General features: G+C 54.1%; 4 protein-coding genes across 4 annotated transcripts; all 4 read left to right on the forward strand.

The window, feature by feature from the left end:
* Positions 1-3,155: 3,155 nt before the first annotated feature.
* SPSK_07015 (uncharacterized protein) lies at positions 3,156-5,942 on the forward strand (the record flags this gene model as incomplete). The annotated part of the gene is made up of 1 exon (XM_016733685.1): positions 3,156-5,942. One exon carries the CDS (start codon positions 3,156-3,158, stop codon positions 5,940-5,942), a length of 2,787 nt encoding a protein of 928 aa, XP_016591405.1.
* A 2,027-nt stretch (positions 5,943-7,969) lies between these two features.
* On the forward strand, positions 7,970-10,315 carry SPSK_07111 (uncharacterized protein; the record flags this gene model as incomplete). Its single annotated transcript, XM_016733779.1, has 4 exons — positions 7,970-8,987; positions 9,064-9,335; positions 9,486-9,818; positions 9,875-10,315. The coding sequence occupies 4 exons, from the start codon at positions 7,970-7,972 to the stop codon at positions 10,313-10,315; spliced, it is 2,064 nt and encodes a 687-aa protein (XP_016591406.1).
* An 809-nt stretch (positions 10,316-11,124) lies between these two features.
* On the forward strand, positions 11,125-13,522 carry SPSK_07091 (calcineurin-like phosphoesterase; the record flags this gene model as incomplete). Its single annotated transcript, XM_016733760.1, has 6 exons — positions 11,125-11,313; positions 11,402-11,447; positions 11,504-11,596; positions 11,714-11,983; positions 12,045-13,260; positions 13,372-13,522. 6 exons carry the CDS (start codon positions 11,125-11,127, stop codon positions 13,520-13,522), a joined length of 1,965 nt encoding a protein of 654 aa, XP_016591407.1.
* Positions 13,523-14,404: 882 nt separating this feature from the next.
* Positions 14,405-17,218, forward strand: SPSK_07009 (lipid acyl hydrolase; the record flags this gene model as incomplete). The annotated part of the gene is made up of 1 exon (XM_016733679.1): positions 14,405-17,218. The coding sequence occupies one exon, from the start codon at positions 14,405-14,407 to the stop codon at positions 17,216-17,218; it is 2,814 nt and encodes a 937-aa protein (XP_016591408.1).
* Between the last annotated feature and the right edge of the window lie 113 nt (positions 17,219-17,331).

The following is a 17,331-nucleotide window of genomic DNA, read 5'->3' on the forward strand; positions in this document are numbered from 1 at the left end:
ATAAACCAGGACGCCAGCACGCTACGCTAGTCATCCTATCGACAACACTGGCTGGTCATGCACAACTTCAAAAACTTCGTCCGCCACCATGAAGACGACAAGGATATGCGGACTGGCCCGCCTGAGCACCAGCCAGGGAGAATGACAGCGGAGTGCCCACAACACATATTGCCCTGTACGTTCCTATCGAGTGCAGTTGCCAAGAGGAGACTGAATGTAAACAACATCTGGCAAACGATTTACGTCACGCAGAATTTGTTCTGTGGCTTTAAACATGGTCACAACAATGGACGGTAAATGTGGACTTTGCCACGCCGACTTGGGATGATTGTTTTTATTTCTTTTTATGACTAGACCTGTGCCAACTGGCACCAGCACAGGTCATCTCTCTCCAAAGACCTCAGAGCGTCTTCTGCGCTAGGCACCCGGCCCCCTATTCAATTATGTTATTTGCCATAAACCAGACTACAGGAACAACATCTCGCACTGGAAAAAAGGACCTTTGAGCCCTTTTGTCGCTGTCCTCATCTTTTCACTGAAGTCGCCATGCGGTAGACGCTTTTAAATCTGGTAACAAGAAACCTTCACTAACCATCTCCGAAGACATAGTGGCGTTGTAGTGAGCTCAGTTACATTGGAGCAGAGCGCGGCCCAGATGAAAACATACAGCGAACCAAGTGCACCAACAAAAAAACCTTGTCAACAATACGAAACGCCACGACTATTTAGGAAAGAGAAAAGGAGAAGCGTGATGAGCCAAAGGCATTATGACAAGCAATGCGATCCCCTCTCCTTTCTTAATCCATATTCTTTAGAGGGCCCATTTCCTTCTTTTCTCACTTACACGGTACTTTAGTTTGTACCGAAACAACTTCATCTCATCCATCAATCTTTGGTCACCTGGCCAGATTTACTAGCGTTTACAATGACTGGGCTGTGAGGAAATCTTGATTGACTACGCTCTATTTGCCAAAGACTCGACACTTCGCGAACAACATATCTTGAGTAAGTTACACCTAGCACTCTCGTGCTCTGCTCCTTCGGCCCTCCCTCATCTCCCTCTCAGGTCAGTCGCCAATACACATACGTTTCTACATTTTAGACTTTTTCCACGAGCACAACACGACAATGCTCGGCAGACAAAAGACGATCAGGTGCAACGAGAACACGACAGGGGTAGAGAAGGCTTGTAGAGTACATGGTACTTGCAGGCAAGTACTCCAAACCAGGCCTTCCAAGAACCAAACTGGGACAAGGCAGATCCATAGTGCTGGCAACCCCCCACCCCTGCTAAATTACATTTTTCTTTTTTCTCCCTCTTTCCTATTTCTTTCGAGCCTTGCTTAATAGGGTATTACGGAGTATTTTATCTATCTTATTATCATTTTTATTACCGACAACCAGACGCGTGGGAAAATAGGAGGAGGTAGAAAACTTTTCTTGTTTGTTTTCCCAAGGGAGGTCCGTCCCATCCCGACTTACATCTTTCATTCAATCCATTCAGATGGCTCTAGTGCTGCAAGTCGTTTGGCCACTCTAGAGCCAGTCGCTGCACAGGGCTTCACTTCAGCACGATGAGTGGCTAGTTATCGGCTGTCCATCATCATCCGGCGCCCCATCGACACAGCGATTCAAGAGCTACCAGCCAACCAGCCAGCCAACCAAGCACGAGAGTCGTCTCTGGACGGAAAGCACTACGAGTGCGAAGAACGTAACGCAGACCAGGAAATGCACGCGCGTGCTCTCTTGGTGTGGCCTGGCTATCCGTCCATCTCCCACGCCCATACCCACTGATCGGCTTACACGGGGTGTTGACTTTGGACGGTCAGAGAGAGGCTTTGTGCTTATTGTTAGTGTGAGTGCCTGCCTGCTGAGAAGGATGGGTTTCTACCAGGTTTATTATTTTTCGATACCCCTTCCCAAGCCTTCTCGACCAAAAGGAACTCGTCCCTGTATTTTACTTTGGCACACTACTTCCTTGTCGTCTAGATATTTCTCTCAATTTTCTTCTTGAGATGTTTCCCAATGGTCTTTCGCCTATTCTGACACCTTGATTCCTTTTTTTGTTATCACCAGCCTTTTCGTCCTCGACGTCCTGCGAATCTCTTCGCTTCCAGTCAAGCTCACCATTTCCACCTTTCCCTCCAGCGCACATGATCATTCGAAGGCCAGCTGCTTCCACCAGCCAACTCAGGCCTCCCATTCTTTGAGGTTCACGTTCTGCGGTTTTTCATCCCTCAGTTTCGGTTCTGATTTTCTTCGATCTCATCCTGCGTCGAAGTGGCTCAGCGTCCAGCGACAACTGACCAGGACCTGCGCCCCTTCTTCACAGCCTTACTAAGTTCTCAGCACTTACCAAAAACGCAGCATCTGCTAGTCACCGTCAACACGGACATCCAACAGCAACGACGTCTTCTTCAGCTGGTCCGTTTTAGCTCCGCCAACGCTATTTTGGTCTTGCCTCGTTCCATCGCCATAGATGCGAGCTGTGGCACAAATAGCTTGGTTGTCGTTCTCTTCTTGCTTTCCACACATCTCTCCCTTATGCCTTTCCTTCCATATTGGGTAGCTCTCGTTTCAATCTTAACCTTCATCGGCGACACACACTAGCGGCAGCACCCGGTCCATTCGAGAGCCTTGTCTTCAAATCTGAAAAGAACATCGTCAGTATTAGTATCGTCGAATCTAGCCTTCACTTTGGTGTTTCTTTGTACTCCACCAAAACTGTTCTAGAGAAAGAACCCGGGTGTTTGAAAGAGAACCCCGCGCAAGTTTTGACTCTTGTGGACGCCACGGTTTCTCCGGCTTCCAACGACAAGCAGTGCAGCCAGTTTCATCTTCTTCACAACACTGCTTTCGGCACCGCTTCCAACAAAAACGGCGAGTGTCTGGCAGTCGCAAGCACAGATATCTCGTCCACTTGCTGGCCCGCGATAGAGGGCACAGTCATCGTGGCATCTTCGACGACGACAACACTGCTACGGCAGCCACGATCAGAAACATCTTCTCTACCACGTACCCGGCTTTCCGCTGGGAAGGTGGCAACCGAGGACGCAATAATTGTTGCCACGACGGCCGCTCTCTTCACTGCAGCTAGTACCGCCGCCTGCGTACGAAAACTGACTGGTGATCAACCCAAACTGGAGCTTGGGCCTATGCCCAGGGCCTTCCCTGCAGAAATCAAGGAAGAGGAGAGCGGCCGATGCCGCGGTCTATACGACCAAGAGCGGAAGATAGGCGACAAGAAGCATTCGATGTCCGAGCAGGCATTTGTGCCTCGTCCTAACTCCCACCACCGTACCTCATCGGACGTCAACTCACAGCCTATCTCACCCCGAAACAACGACATCTCCGTCACGCCCGTCACCTGTCTCTCCCCGACTACTTCCCCAAACAAAGAACTTCGTCATCTGCTTTACCGCAATGAGCAGCATGACACACGCCCTGCCGAACGAGGCACTCATACAACCAGCACAGGCGACAATTCAACATCTTACTGCCACGATATGAAGAAGCGCTCTAAGCCAAAGAGCACTGCCATTAGCCCCCAAAGAACGATCGACGTAACCGACACCAACGCCCTCCCTGGGCTAATAACGAGCACCATGGCACAGGAGCGGGAGGCAGGTCAAACGGATAGTGCGCCAACAACATCAATCTCTGTACCAGAAACGGCTGTGCAGGCGGCCAGCACTGAAATCCGGTCCGCACAGCCAACACCCTCCCGAACTCTAGGCGTCCACAACATCTTAAATCCCTCTGAAGCTCAGGCAATAGCACACAGCCCGACCACCGTGCCTAGAACATCGTCGAGGGAAAATGCGGGTATGGACATGGGGGAATCTCGAACGCTGCCAAGAACGAGGCCAAGCAGCGCAAGCAGTCCCCAAATTGGATCGGCCTCCAGTGCATCTGGTAACCACCTTGGCCGTGCGCAGCAAAGTCACCCACAGCCGCCACCTGGATTCCAGGTGGGAAGCGGCAGTGGCGGTGGACGTCTACACGGCCCTTCTAACTTCGCGCCCGGCAGCTACGGCTCTGGATATGGTCAGTCAGCGTCGACCGATTCGGGCCAGGCACCAAATACGTCAAAAAGTCCAGGAATGGGATTCGTGCCGCTATCTGGGGCCACAGGCTCCGACCAGGAGTCATCTCCGCGGTTGGGGCACTCGCATACGAATCCTTCTCTTGGGTCGCAACCCCGCCGAATTCTGACACCGAAATCGCCGCGCCGAACCAGTCTTGGAAGAGGCATCCCGGGTATGGGCACGTCGGGTAGTCAGCATGCATTGTTTCCCGGGGGAGCAGGTGCGCCACCCGTACCTCCTCTCCCTCCTAATCGATTACAACAGAGCATGAGTGCCCCCAACATCGGTCCTGGGTCAGGTTCCGGTTCTGGATCAGCGCAGATGGCTGGGTCTGTGCCAGGATCGTACTTTCCGCTACATGCCGCACCAGGCCCGCCACCCTCTATGATGACAGGCGAAAGTCCACAGAGGTCGTACGCGAAACCGTACTATCCCAGTGAAGGTGGTAGGCAAGGGCCAGGTCATGGGGACAATCATGGGCCGTCTGGTCAGGCGCTTGAACCGTATCAACACCATCATGACCACAACCAGCAGCAACAGCAGCAGCAGCCACAGCAGGAGGCCCAACAAACGTCACGCTTACCATTCCCCCCCGGTACCCGGCAGGGAGGTTTCGCAACAACCACAACTCCAAACAGGACTGTATCTGCAAGCAACGCAAACACTAGCAGCAGTGAGGGTTCATGGGAGGGCCATGTAAAAGCTGCCGGCGGCCCCGGTGGTATTATTGGTGGCGGACGCTCGGTGTCCATAGCGGAAGGACAGCAGTTCATTACGATTACACCCTCCTATGGCGATGAGATACATGTTCCTGTGGATGTACACCAAGCATCGAAACAAGCAGACGAGAAGCGGCTTCGAAACGCCGGTGCGTCGGCGCGGTTCCGGGCACGAAAAAAGGAGAAGGACCGTGAGGCACAGATTGGGATACAAAGACTTGAGGCCCTGAACAGGGACCTGCAGAAACGCAACCAGGAGCTGGAGGCACAGCGCGACTTTTACCGTAACGAGCGAAACCGACTGCGGCACATCATGTCGCAGTCACCGAGCATGCGCGAGTACATCGATTCTGGGCCGCCAAGTCCTGCGTCTACATCTCTGAGCGGTCCGTCTTATGGCGCTGAGGGTAGCCCCATGACTGGTAGCAACGTCCAACCAGCTTCCGCACAGCATCTACAAGCGCCGCCTCAGCAGCAGCAGCCACAGCCACAACCTCGTCTGCACCCTCAGCACCTCCCACAACACCAGCTGTATACGCAACATCCCCAGCATCCACACCAGCCGCAACGCCAAATCACACCGACTCACACACCGGGCCCGTTGTATCCGCCCATGACCACCGCACCTGAGTTTTCTGGTCCCCCGCCAGCACATCTTCCAGGAGCTTCAGACTCTGCCGTTGGTGTGGAACGCCCATCGCAACGTAGACGAACGGATTCGGGGCCGAATATTGAATACTACACGCCCTCGTACACCACGTCTGCACCTCCGCCCCCGATATTGCCGTCATCTCTGCCACCGCCAATAGCGCCAGCAGCGTCGTCAAGCTTCCATAGTATGAGTCCGTCACCACTGTCCGGATCGCCGAGCAACCCTCGTCTACCTCCTTTACGCCTGGACACACCTGGAAGCAACCCGAGCAGCGTGGGCATTGGCGGTGGTATGGGCACAGGTCCACCAACTCCCGAACCTACGCACGGTAGTGCGTCAGCTCTACCGGTTCCACAGCAATATCCACCTGCAACCACGGCGTCCTCTACCTACAACCGATCCTACGATACTGCGGGATGGGCGGCTGATGCTCCCGCATCGCACCCGCAACATCAGCCTCCCGATTCAAAGTTCCAAAGATAAAGGAACGGCCGTGAACAAGTATAGGCAGGCGTGAACCTGTCAATCTTTGTTACTTTCCCAATCGTCTTGCTCTGCTCGTGCTCATTGTTGATTACACGGTCTGGCTTCCTTTAACTATATGAGTAACAACCACTACCACGCTCATTTTGTCAAAATCCTTTTCCTTTGTCGTTTCTTTCACTATACTCTCTGACCGGCGTCACATCCCATCTCCCATCCCCTTCTCCACCTCTCTGTGCTATCGATCACATTCATTCCAATCTCGTCTCCTTTCTCTTATGTATTCCGCCCGTCCCCTTATCGCTCTTTTACTCCGACATCTTGTCACATTTTATTCCATGCTCCGGAAGCATCACACTATTTCACACATAATACACTCTTATTAATTGTTAGAAATCAAAAGAAAAATCGGGCTTTCTTTGTATCCTCGATTTAGGAAAACGGGAACAAGGCGACATACTGCACCGACAGGGGTTTGGTAATTTTGCTTCTAGACGAGCATTTAGCATAAGCCAGGCAACTGGCTGCTGTTGTGTTTTGTTATAAGCCTTATTTTTACGTGGCTTCATTGCGTCTCTGTTTTTTTTGTACGATGCTGCATTTTGTTTTGTCATCCCCCTTCGCATCATTTCCCCAACACATTCACCACTCAGTTTGCTCTAATTCTATTCATTTCATCCGCAATCACTGGACAGCATCAGAGCCCACCAGCTAAGCAGCAACGGATTTTTCGAAGCTTCAGGCTCGTTCTTTTGCTGTGTCCTCCCTACCTCTTTCTACGTTACTCTGTTTATATCCCCATCTGAGAAACCGCCCTCAAACCCCCGCAAAGCGAGTCCTGTCATTTTGCTTCTCTTGTTTCTCGTTCTGTTTGTTCAACGTATTTGCTTTTAATCCTCTATATACCCACCTCGGTCGACCATCATTTTTATTAGTACCTTTGTTACTCGATTGCACACATTTTTCTTACTTCAACCAGATTGTCTATTTGAATTCCCCTCCTTTCCGTCTCTGCTTTGCAGTCTTTAAGTGCTGTTTTTCAGTCCTGGTCATATTTCTTTTACAACACTCATCATTCGAATCATACCAGAGCTATCCGGGTTAAGATACAAGGGTCCAACAGTACCTGTACAGTGGAAGAGGGATTTCCTCAAAGAAGGGCCCCGGAGCAAACAAGGTGTTCATTTGATTATGGTTTTTGTTTTTTTCTTTTGTCCCGGGTTTTCTTTACAGTTTTGGGTCTGTATATGTTGATTGTTTCTTTTATTTTCTTGCGAACCTGTTTTTTTCTGTTTTAGATACGGTGCTGGCTGGAGTTGAACTGTATTACTGTCCGTTGTCTTGTCAAGTACACGGCACGGAATTGGGTTTTCTTTATTATGGCTAGGGACACGTTTTTTGTACACAGATTGGAACAAATTGGACACACATCTACTATTTCTTGAATACTTCCAGCGGCTCCTGACAAATTTTGAAGTGCTGTAATCACAAAACCTACCATTCCCAGTTGTATATTTAGTTCGTGTCAATAGTGACGACGGGGGAAAGATTAATATATAAAAAGGGGCCTATTTTTATACTGTAAACAAATACAGTGTGTATCACAGTATAATGTATAAACACTGTGTGGGGCGCTAAGCGCGACACGACTTGTATGAAGCTGGCAGGAAAAAGCTACTGACTTCTGCCTAGCCAGCAAAAGCACAGTAGTGCACAATCTTGACATCCTGTTTCGACGACAGCTTGATTGCTCAGGCTCTCTCTTTCTGGTCCCTCATTTTATTGGGATAGTTGAGAACAGAAACCACTGTACAAGGTTGGCTTGAAGCCATTTATCATTTCTTCGGAAAGAAAGGGGTTAGCAAAAGGCGAGAAAGCAAAGCTCGAACAACCGCAGGATGAAGCACTAAACAACCTCACAACAGTCGCGTCTGCTTTGCCTCGCCCGACTCGTTCTTCTCTGTTTTATTTTCTGCCTCTCGTTTTGACTTTTCTACTTTTTTTCTACCTCCTCAAAGTCCTTCGAAATGGATGGCCGACGCCTCCAACACCATCTGGCCCTTGATGGCCCACGACTGGAAGGCGAGCAGCGGGAAGCGGCCGAGAGCCAGTCCCTTTTTGACGGGTTGGGATGCGATTCCGTTGCTGATGCAAGTCTGTTCTTTGACAGTGGCGTATTCGGCGCAGACTCGGACTTGGGCTTTGACGAGCAGGACTCGCTGTTTGGCGGCGACGCCGATATGGAGGGTCTGTTTGGCGAACTCGACGACGAAAACGCTCGGCATCCGGGCTGCGCATCCCCTCTCCCCTTCCCGCTCGCTCTGCCCCATCCACCGCTCCCGCTTCCGCTGGAGCGCTCTTGTGACGTTAGTACTCTCCTTTCAGAGCATCAAAACCAGCACCAACACAAAGAAGCAAAACAAGAAGGACAAACAACACAAGCACCTGGACCCGGACAGGATGGGATGGGAAAGGAGGTGGAGGATAGTCTGTTGTTGCCTGATACCGGTCTTGACGACCTCCCTGTTGTCGATTTTGACTTCAACCTTGACTTTGATGTCGACATCGGGCTGGTGTTCGAGCTGGAGATGGCCCGGCAGCTAGAAAAGGGTGATGGTGATGAAACAGGAGAAGCAGGAGAAGAGGCAGTCCCATTCCCGTCCGGTGTCCAAGAGAGCCTTGTTGCAACCACCACAAGACCAGTTTCCCCCGCATCAAAAACATCTGATGGCGGATGGGTTTCGTCACAACAAGCACGTCCAGGCATTGACATTTCCACTCACGCAGTAGGACCAATAGTAGGCACCCAAGACGATCAAGAAGGCCGAGGGCTTGCCGCTACCGACAAAAATGACGACGGCGACGACAACGAGGTCGTCTTTCTGTCCTCGAGACAAGTTCAAGGGTTTGTTCATCCACTGCCATTGCCGATGTCGATTCCGCACTACCTCGAACTCCGGCCGCGCTGTCCGCAAGGCCCGCCACCTGCGCGCATCGACCTCGACAACTGGAACGTCGAGGAGCTGCTGCCATACGTTCAGCTTCGTGAGCTTCCCCCCCCCCCCCTTTATATTGTCACCTCCGTTCTTCTCTCGTCCTCTACCGCCGACTAACATTGTAGACTCGAAACTGACAATCCGCGGCATCCAAGACCGGCTCGGCCTCGATATAGACGCCGGCCGCTACATTGTCGCAACGTGCCACGAGCACCTTGCCAACCCGGCGCATACGGTTCACATGAGCGGCTCGTCCGACCCGACAGCTCTGCGCATCCTCAAGGTGACGTTGATCCTCAGCTCGTTGGCGCTACTCAAAGACGACGGACATGGCCACTTTGGCGTGGGCCGGCGCTGGTTTGGGCGCGACTCACCCCTCGAGCCAAGAAGCATGCACGTATGGCCGGACGACTCAACAACGCAAGTCTTCCCCTTTGCCCCCCTTTCTCCCCTTTCCCCCCTTTGCGCCTTTTGCGCCTTGTTTACACACTGTGCATAATCTGGCTTTTGCTAACCATTGCTCAGTCTCACACTGCTGTTCATCCAGCTGTTGTACCGCATAACACGCAATAAGAGGTCACGAGACCGGTACCGCAGGCTCAACCCAACGTCCCCCGCTTCTACACCTGGGAAAGAGCGCTTGCCAAAGTCGCAACTGTCGGAATCGTCAGCACTGGTGTCCCCAAAATCTCCCGAAGAGTCCGAACTGAAAACGTTGAAAGTGCGTACGGAGAAATTGACAATGCCAAAGCCAAAACCGCGAAAACGGAAGCGGAATACCCCACAGCCACGGGCTGAATCGAAGCCTTCGGTGGAACCTCCGACCGTAAATCCGCCACATCCACACCCTACTATCAACCTCGAATACAGTTCACCAAGGGTACGTCCTCTTCGCCTCTCTGCTGCAATATATCCATACTAATGCACACCTCTTAGGTTCTCCGTGATGACTTGCTGTCTTCGAGCGCCAACAGGGACGCCCCGCTGATCAGCAAGTCGAAGAAGGCCTCACCTTCACCCTCTGCAGCCCCATCACCCGTCACGGCCACACCCACAATCGATCTCCGCCCTGAAACCCGACCACCGGCAAACGCCAACATCCGCTACCATATCAACATCGTCGACGCCCGGTCGCAGCAGCGCGTCATCCCACAGATCGTACTGCACCACGAAGACGCCATCCGCAATGCGGGCTACTCGTATGTGATGGACCTGTGTACTCAGTCAGGCAGGACCGTCGATGCCGTGTCTATCATGACGCTGCTCGGCCTCGAACGCATCACCAACGACGTAAACTGGGACCTCGTCGTGAGCCGGGTGCACGGTGAACTGCTCTTGGACGGCGAGGCGCGTGTTCTGGTGTGTTTGCAAAACTGAGACGAGGGAATGCTAAAAGGAAGGGCCGAAGCAGGGATGGCGTCCACGATTCAACGACTACTGGGCGTTTTCGGGCATTTGTATTCATGTCTGTACCTTACGACTCGTTTTTCATGTACTTTTATGTCAATAGCAAAGTTAGCGACCTATTTATCCGAGAGAGAAAACGACCCGACTTGCACCGTTCATTTTGCCAATATCACATTTGCAAGGTTCCCCGAACCTGTCGAAAAATGCACGTCAGCACCTGGACCAATGCTCCCTGATCAATGCTCTTCGATCTACGGAATAATCCTGCAAGGTTTTTTTTTTGGCCCTATCGTTTAGAGTTACAGCCCTTACAGTTGTAAGACATTCCTTGGCTTTCCGCGCTTTGCTCTGCCAAGGCTGTGTTCATCTTATTTAAGAACATGGGTCAGATCGCCATAATCACCAACAGTGGCCAACACGGCTGGCACGTGTCCCGACTAACAGCATTTTGCCGGGGTCGACCACCTCACGCCGAGACTTTCTTCCCCGTTTATTTTGTACACCGTCGCATTTCGACGCATTTCAATCCCGTCATGACGTCCCGATTCGTGACACCGAGAGAGATCATAGTTTCTCGAATCGGGCAAGAGCAGAGACCGTGGGCATCCGGTTGCTCCTGCCTCTCGGGACGCCAGACTTGCCGATCATTCTTTAAAGCAGCTGCACCTTCCTCCCCTCCGTGCCACGCTGAATGAGACAGTGTACGACATTCCAGGCAATCGCAAATCTTCCCGCCGGTCCTCTCGTTTCATTTTCTACCTCGGTTTTCCAGCTCCAGAATGAAGGGATTTACCGCCGGCGCTACGGCACTCTTTGTCGCGGCGGCTGCCGCCTGTGATAGCTGCTATGGCCCCATCAACCACGTCGAGCATGTCCGGCACGCCAAGCGCATCCAGCCGGGCGCACCGGAGGCCACCTACGGTCCGACACGGCCGCTCGAATGGGGCCAGCTCAATGTCCTCCACACGGTTTGTCGTCTCCAGTTGCCATGTCCAATTGTCACGATCGATTCCGACGATGCCATAGAGCACACTCTCTGACAATCGCCTTTGCTAGACGGACACCCACGGCTGGCTCGAGGGCCACCTGAAGGAAGCAAACTGTAAAGTGCTACTCTATTTCTGATGCTCTCAATTTCCTCGGAAACTAACAAGGCAGATGGCGCCGACTTCGGCGACTTCATTTCCTTCACGGCGCATATGAAGCAGCAGGCCAAGAGCTTGGGTGTCGACCTGCTTCTCATCGACACGGGTCAGTCTCTGGCGAGTAGAGCGAGAGCGCGAACGAGAGTGAGAGTGAGATGCGATGAAAAGCAGTGTTGTGTGTTCGTGTGTGTTCCCTCTTGCCAATCACTAACATCCGCTCCAGGTGACCTGCACGACGGAACGGGCCTCAGCGATACCACCTCGCCCGACGGCCTGCTCTCCGACAAGGTCTTTAGCGAGCTGAGCGCATACGATCTCCTGACCATTGGCAACCACGAGCTCTACCTGGCGGACGTTGCCTACCACACCTTCAACGACTTTAGCTCGTTCTGGGGCGACAAGTACCTCACGTCCAATGTGCAGATTATCAACCCGGACACCCAAGAGTGGGAGTACGTCGGCAAGACGCACCGCTACTTTACGACAGAGAATGGTAAGCGAGTGGCCTTTTCCAACTCTACTAGGACAACAGGAGCATGCTAACATGTCTGCAGGTCTCCGCATCATGGCGTTTGGCGTCCTGTTTGACTTCACCGGCAACACCAACGTCTCCAAGGTCATCCCGGCGTCGGAGATGGTTAAGCAGTCTTGGTTCACCGACGCCATCAACACGAACGAGCCCGTGGACCTTTTCCTCCTCATCGGCCACAACATTGCGCGTCCCTCTACCAGCGGCAGCACGTTCCAGGTCGTCCACAACGCCATCCGCGCCATCCACACCACTACGCCTATCCAGATCTTTGGTGGCCACAGCCACGTCCGCGATTTCGCCGTCGTCGATGAAGCCAGCACGGCTCTCGAGAGCGGCCGCTACTGCGAGACTGTCGGCTGGCTCTCCATGAGCGGCTTCAACGAGACCAACAGCGGTCGCACGGGTGCCGCGAACCCCAGCGGCGTGGTCAACCCGACGCGCAAGGCGATTGCTGTCAAGTCAGACCAGACGGAGACGGCATCGCCCTTTGTGTACTCGCGTCGCTACCTGGACTGGAACCGCTACACCTTCCTGTATCACACCGTGGGCTCGTCGTCATTCGACACCCCGGCCGGTCTCAAGGCCACGGACGAAGTTGCCGCCATCCGCACTCAACAGCGCCTCGGCGAGGTGTACGGCTGCGTGCCCGCCTTTTACTGCCAGACGTGCGTGCCCTTTGGCGATCCGACCAACATTTTCACCGTCATGACCGACGCCGCCAGCGAGGTTGTGGTCAACCCCAACCGCGCCAACAAAGCCCGCATGATCTTTTCCAACACCGGCGGCATCCGCTTCGACATGCACAAAGGCCCCTTCACCTACGACGACAACTTTATCGTGTCGCCCTTCCGCAACGTCTTCAAGTACATTCCGGACGTGCCCTTTGCCGACGCCAACAACCTTATTCACCAGCTCAACAGTGGCGGTGCCGACAAGCGCAGCCTGGCGTCCGTGGATACCAACACGCTGTTTGGCAGGGATGCATGCGTCGACCCCGAGGTCAGCCTCGCCAGCCGCGAAGCGTCTACCTCTACGCCCGACAGCTCCCCGCTCGGTATTGGCCGCCGCCAGGTCCAGGAGACGAGCGGCTACACCACCACCGACGACTTTGGCACCGACGGTGACGACACCGCGCACTCGGGGATCCCCAGTTACTCTATCCCTCTTTACTACATGGCCACCGGTGGCTACCCCAAGTGCCGCAATCCGGACAAGGTTGATGTTGTCTTTGTCGATTTGTATGTTTCCCACCCCTCCCCTGCGATCTTTTTGGTGGTTTTTTTTTTAAAAAAAAAAATTGCACCGCTTTTTGTTGTGAGTTGCCTGTTCCCCTTATCTAACGAAAGTAGCATCCAATCCTACATTCTGTCGTACCTCGGCTCAGCGTACTCCGAGGCGGACGTCACGCCGTACATTTCTGAGAACTTTACCTCGCAGGACTACTTGCTCCCTTACGTTCAGAAGAAGTGGCATGCCAACATTGACAACTGCCCCCTGTGAAGAAAAGGGAGCCGTGGTGTGATGTTTGGAGGCGATTGAAGATTGCGTGTTGGGTGATCACGTGACGCTACCAATCGTATCAGGTCATCAGCAACAAGCCAGCAAGGCTTGAGTTGACCAGCAAGTTATATGTGAATACTAATAAGACTCATATCAACTCATTCTTAACCCTCATAGTATACGTAAGATCATAATCGTTGCATATCATGACCGAAATGGAAGATTCATGCACATGTCAATCTGATCAGATTATCACGTGATTTGGATTATCGTGACAGGGCGTACTGCCTTTCCTCGAGACAGTACAAAAGTGGCTCTGCGGATGCGATATTAGATTGATAAATACAATAAACAAAACTTCTCAAAATAATAAATCCAAAACAAAGGGTATCGTCAGATGCCAATTCCACATGCATTTTAAACTCAATGTCCTGTCGCCTCCCGAAGGTCCCCCACCAAGCACCAACGCCACTAGGGTCAAGGCCCACTTTCCGTCGCCAGCTGTCCAGTCCTCGTTACCCAAATAGTTTATCGCCGACGTCATTTGAAGGGAAGGCACGATCCAGCACCGTTCAGCCTCGGACGACTTTCTCGCTCAAAGCTCTCCTTTTCTTGGAATCTCAAGCTTTCTTTCTCAATCTCTCCCTCCCACCGTTTTGACAAGTAGTTGTCGCTCCAGAACGACAACGCTTCGTGTACAATCCAAAAAACGGCCCGCGACGTACGCAAATCAACCTTCACCGACTTCGACGACTGAGGCACTTTTAAATTAGGCCCTCGCGGGCCTCTGCGATCGAACGCCGTCCTTCATAGACAAAATAATCTCTCTCATTTACCTATCCGACGACTCGTGCAAGCACCCACCATCACACATACGCCGCGATGGCGGAGAAGAGTAGGGGTGGCTCTGCCGATGGCGGACCCTCCCTTTATGGCTTCCCAACCGATACACTGAGCAACATGACACAGCTACCCGACTACGATACCGACTTCATCTCACCCGACGATGTCGATGCCTTTGTCCAGGCCCTGGCCGCGCCCGACCCATTACAGTCACCGGCAGCCACCGCTTCAGTGAGCCCGGGCGATGAGGGCATTCCCCTGCAAAGTTCCGGCGGCGCCACACCGGCCACCCTGACCAAACGAAATTCGGCCATGAGCAATACAGACGGCGCCAGCAGCACCGGCGTTGACGCTTCCTTCTTTATTACGGCGAAGAACGACTGGGCTCCCATACGCGAAAGGGTCGAAGAAGCTGACGGCAATTCTTCTGCTTCTGCTTCTGCTTCTGCTTCTGCTTCTGCTTCTGGTGCTGCTGCTCCGGGCCCTCGCCGCACAGCACCTTTCTTTTCGGCAGCGTCTGCATGGCTGCCCTCATTTTTCACGTGGAAGAAATCACCCTCATCCGTGGGCACAACACAATCAGGCGGCGGAAACAGCGGGGTTACCAGCAAACGGTGGCGCCGCCAAGAGCAGCGACGCCGGGCGGCCGCCGCATCCACTGCCGCGGGGAAGCGCTCCCGCAAAAGATCTGACAAGGCCGGATCATCATCCCTAGGACGCCGCACGCGAGACGAGACACGCGAGGGCTATCTGTACGGCCTGCTCAAGTGGCCGTTCCTCATTGGCGTCTTTGGCTGGATAATCGGCCTGTCCATTGCCTACCTCCTCACGCGCATGTACATTGCCGCGTACGAGCAGCTCATCACCTGGCGCGGCCGCCGCCAACGCCTGCGCCACCGCATGCGTGCCACCAATAATTACGCAGACTGGGTAGCCGCCGCCAACGCGCTCGATGCACACCTTGGCAACGACCGCTGGAAAGAGGAAAACGAGTTTGCCTTTTATGACTTCCGTACGGTGCGCCGCGTGGCCGACCACCTGCGGAAGTGCCGGGCGCGAGCTGAAGCAGCTGAGGCAGCTGAAGAAAGACCAGACGCAGCCACTGAGGGCGGCGACAAGAAGAACAATGTGAGCGAACTCAAGGCGCTCGTGGAGGCGTGCGTCAAGAACAACTTTGCTGGCATAGAAAACCGGCACCTGTACAGCCGGACATACTACGGAACCAAAAACCTCGTGCAGAGCTTTGTCGATGAAGTCGAGCGGAGTCTGGAGTTTTTGATCCAGACCAACCAACTCGACTCCGCCGAGAAGCGCGCATTGTTCAAGCGCCTCTACGCCAACTACGGCCGGACTGCCCTCTGTCTATCAGGCGGCGCGTCGTTTGCCTACTACCACTTTGGCGTAGTGCGTGCGCTTCTTGACGAGGACCTGCTGCCCAATGTCATCACAGGCACGAGCGGTGGCGCCCTGGTGGCGGCTCTCGTCGCGACCCGGACCAACGACGAGCTGCGGCAGCTTCTCGTGCCCGCTCTGGCCGGCAAGATCAACGCCTGCAGCGAACCGTTTTCTGTCTGGTTTCGCCGATGGTGGAAGACGGGCGCACGGTTCGACTCGGTCGACTGGGCGCGGCAGTGTGCCTGGTGGTCGCACGGATCGATGACCTTCCGCGAGGCCTATGAGCGCACGGGTCGTATCCTCAACGTCACCTGCGTGCCAGCGGACCCACACTCACCGACGATTCTGTGCAACTACCGCACCGCACCCGACTGTGTCATCTGGTCGGCCGTGCTGGCCTCGGCGGCTGTCCCCGGCATTCTGAATCCCGTGGTGCTCATGATGAAGACGCCTGGCGGCCGCCTTGTGCCGTACTCGTTTGGCCACAAGTGGAAGGACGGCAGCCTGCGCACGGACATTCCGATCAAGTCACTCAACCTGCACTTCAACGTCAACTTTACCATTGTCAGCCAGGTCAACCCGCATGTCAACCTCTTCTTCTTCAGCAGTCGCGGCTCCGTGGGCCAGCCCGTGACACACCGCAAAGGCCGCGGCTGGCGCGGCGGCTACTTGGGCTCCGCCTTTGAAGAGTACCTCAAGCAAGACTTGCGCAAATGGCTCAAGCTCCTGCGCAATCTGGAGCTGCTGCCGCGGCTCCTGGGCCAGGACTGGTCCGAGCTGTGGCTGCAGCCGTTTAGCGGCACCATTACGATCTGGCCCAAGTCCATACCCTCGGACTTTGTGCACCTGCTGTCGGATCCTGACCCGCCGCGGCTTGCGCGCATGCTGCACGAGGGCCGGCAGTCGGCGTTCCCGCCGCTCAAGTTTGTATCGAACCGGCTGCGGATTGAGCGGCTCGTCGAGCGGGGCCGCTTGGAGACGCGGTTGCAGGCCGCCGGTGGCACTGCAGCGGGGGCAGCCACCACGACCAACGCCGAGCGCCCAGACCGTGCTAGGGGTATGGATGATAACAGCGGTCGCGGACGCAGTCGCGGCTTGCTACGCCTTGGCAACCTTGGCGGACGGGGCCACACCGTCAGCAGCAGCCTCGACTCACTGATGAGCGACGACGACACTACCAGCCTCACGCGCCAGCGGCGACGCCGTCGGGACTTGGCATCGGGCATCGGCCTGGGCCTATCAGGTTCCCTTGCTGGTAGTGGACTGGGCAGTACAACCGCCACGTCGGACGAGAACAATCTTACGTCCGACACGGACGGAGACCTGGACATTTCCGGTGGCGGAATCGGTATACAGAATACGCTCCAAGACAGCTACGACGACGATGAGGAGGCGGGGCATGGTGTTGACTTTGATGACGACGTGCCCATTGTTGAGGAAACCGAGGCAGACGAATAATGGTGACTCCACGGAAGCATTCATTTTTCAGTATACATTGGGCGGCATTTTATCCTCGGCGTTTTAAGAAAAGGGGGCCCTCATACAGCTGCCATTTTGTATCTTTTTTGTCA

The sequence above is a fragment of the Sporothrix schenckii genome, assembly GCF_000961545.1.
Source record: "Sporothrix schenckii 1099-18 chromosome Unknown Cont41, whole genome shotgun sequence".
Lineage (NCBI taxonomy): Eukaryota > Fungi > Ascomycota > Sordariomycetes > Ophiostomatales > Ophiostomataceae > Sporothrix > Sporothrix schenckii.